Source organism: Austrofundulus limnaeus, unplaced genomic scaffold, assembly GCF_001266775.1.
Source record: "Austrofundulus limnaeus strain Quisiro unplaced genomic scaffold, Austrofundulus_limnaeus-1.0 Scaffold4, whole genome shotgun sequence".
Lineage (NCBI taxonomy): Eukaryota > Metazoa > Chordata > Actinopteri > Cyprinodontiformes > Rivulidae > Austrofundulus > Austrofundulus limnaeus.
This window is the reverse complement of record NW_013952406.1, coordinates 2,419,564-2,420,972: the sequence shown is the minus strand read 5'-3', so window position 1 is coordinate 2,420,972 and position 1,409 is coordinate 2,419,564. Positions and strand designations below refer to the sequence as shown.

The 1,409-nt window shown below is 38.7% G+C and overlaps 1 protein-coding gene across 2 annotated transcripts in view; it reads left to right on the top strand.

Annotated features, from left to right (window-relative positions):
- stat5a (signal transducer and activator of transcription 5a) overlaps positions 1-1,409 on the top strand; it is an 88,632-nt gene that overhangs the window by 62,142 nt on the left and 25,081 nt on the right. For both annotated transcript variants that reach the window (XM_014023166.1, XM_014023159.1), the window contains 2 exons: positions 648-791; positions 891-1,047. In XM_014023166.1, coding sequence (XP_013878620.1) covers positions 664-791; positions 891-1,047 — 285 coding nt within the window. In that variant the 5' untranslated portion in view covers positions 648-663. The remainder of the gene's footprint in view (positions 1-647; positions 792-890; positions 1,048-1,409) is intronic.

Below are 1,409 nucleotides of genomic sequence, written 5' to 3'. Positions count from 1 at the left end.
TATATATATATATGATGTCACGCTGCAGATGATTATCAGCAACTTCCAAATCAAATTTTAGCTCTGTATCTTTAAAGTTGTCTGAACAGCCATCTTAATTCAGGTTGACTCCAAAAAATAATCATTATCCAATCCAGTAAATCCAAAAACTACTTTTTGAGTGTTTTATTTATTTATTTATTTATTGTCCAGTGAATCATGGGATATTTTGGTATCAGACACTGACAGGGACAATAACTGTGCTGCGGGGTGTATTTGTTCAGGTGAATGTAAAGCTGTTACTGTAATGAAGAGAAACGCACCCCCAAAAAAAGTTGGACCAGTTTTTAAAACATGATAAAACAAGCCGTTAAAGCTTTTTGGTGATTTCTGCCTGTGAATTTACACGAACATATTTTCAAGCTTTTCCATACGTTTGTTTTATTTGAAAACCCGTATTGTTTTTACTGCCCAATGCTTCAGCTTGTAAAGCAAAACAAACTCTAACAACCAGTTCTGCTGGTTTGAGGAGGACTTTGTCAGACGGCCAACTGAAAATGTCTTAATGCCTCATTAATCAAAGATGATTTTGTTTTAAATCACTTAACGTACCTTTAGTTCAGCTTCTGTTTAATCTGAGGTCTTGACTGAGTGTCTCTTTTCGCCAGCTTCAGGGTGTTGAAGATGGCAGTGTGGATTCAGGCCCAGCAGCTTCAGGGAGATGCTCTGCATCAGATGCAGTCGCTTTACGGTCAACACTTCCCCATCGAGGTGCGACATTACCTCTCCCAGTGGATAGAGAGCCAGCTCTGGTGAGTTTCTTTGCTGCTCCTTTGGCTTTAACACCCATGAGGTTGCTCTTCCCTAGTGTGCTTTTTATTCATTTTAATTTCCCGTGTTCCTGCTGGCAGGGATGCCATAGACCTGGAGAACCCTCAGGAGGAGTTCAAGGCTAAATGCCTGCTGGACAGTTTGATCAAAGAGTTGCAAAACAAGGCTGAGCATCAGGTGGGAGAAGATGGCTTCCTGCTTAAAATCAAACTGGGACACTACGCTAACCAGCTCAAGGTAAGCTGACTATGTAGGTAGAATTTGATAAGGATTTCGTGAACAGATTTGTGTACTTGTTAGTCAGCAACTCAGTTTAATGCAATTGTGGGATTCAGTGTGTAATAACAGTACAACTAGTGTCGTCTCCTCTGTTTTATTTGTAGCAACAAAACATGAGACTTTGTTAACTGTTCTAGGATTTGTTTGCAATGAAACAAGCACAAGTAGTAGTAGTTATTTATTCATTTCACTTGTAACACAGATTAACAAAGTACAAAAACATGCAATCAAAATAAAATCAAATGAAAGGCAGCAGAAGAAGAATAAATCTTATAATATCTGCCCCTTTTTTATACCCAAGATATGTTTGTCAGAAAGAC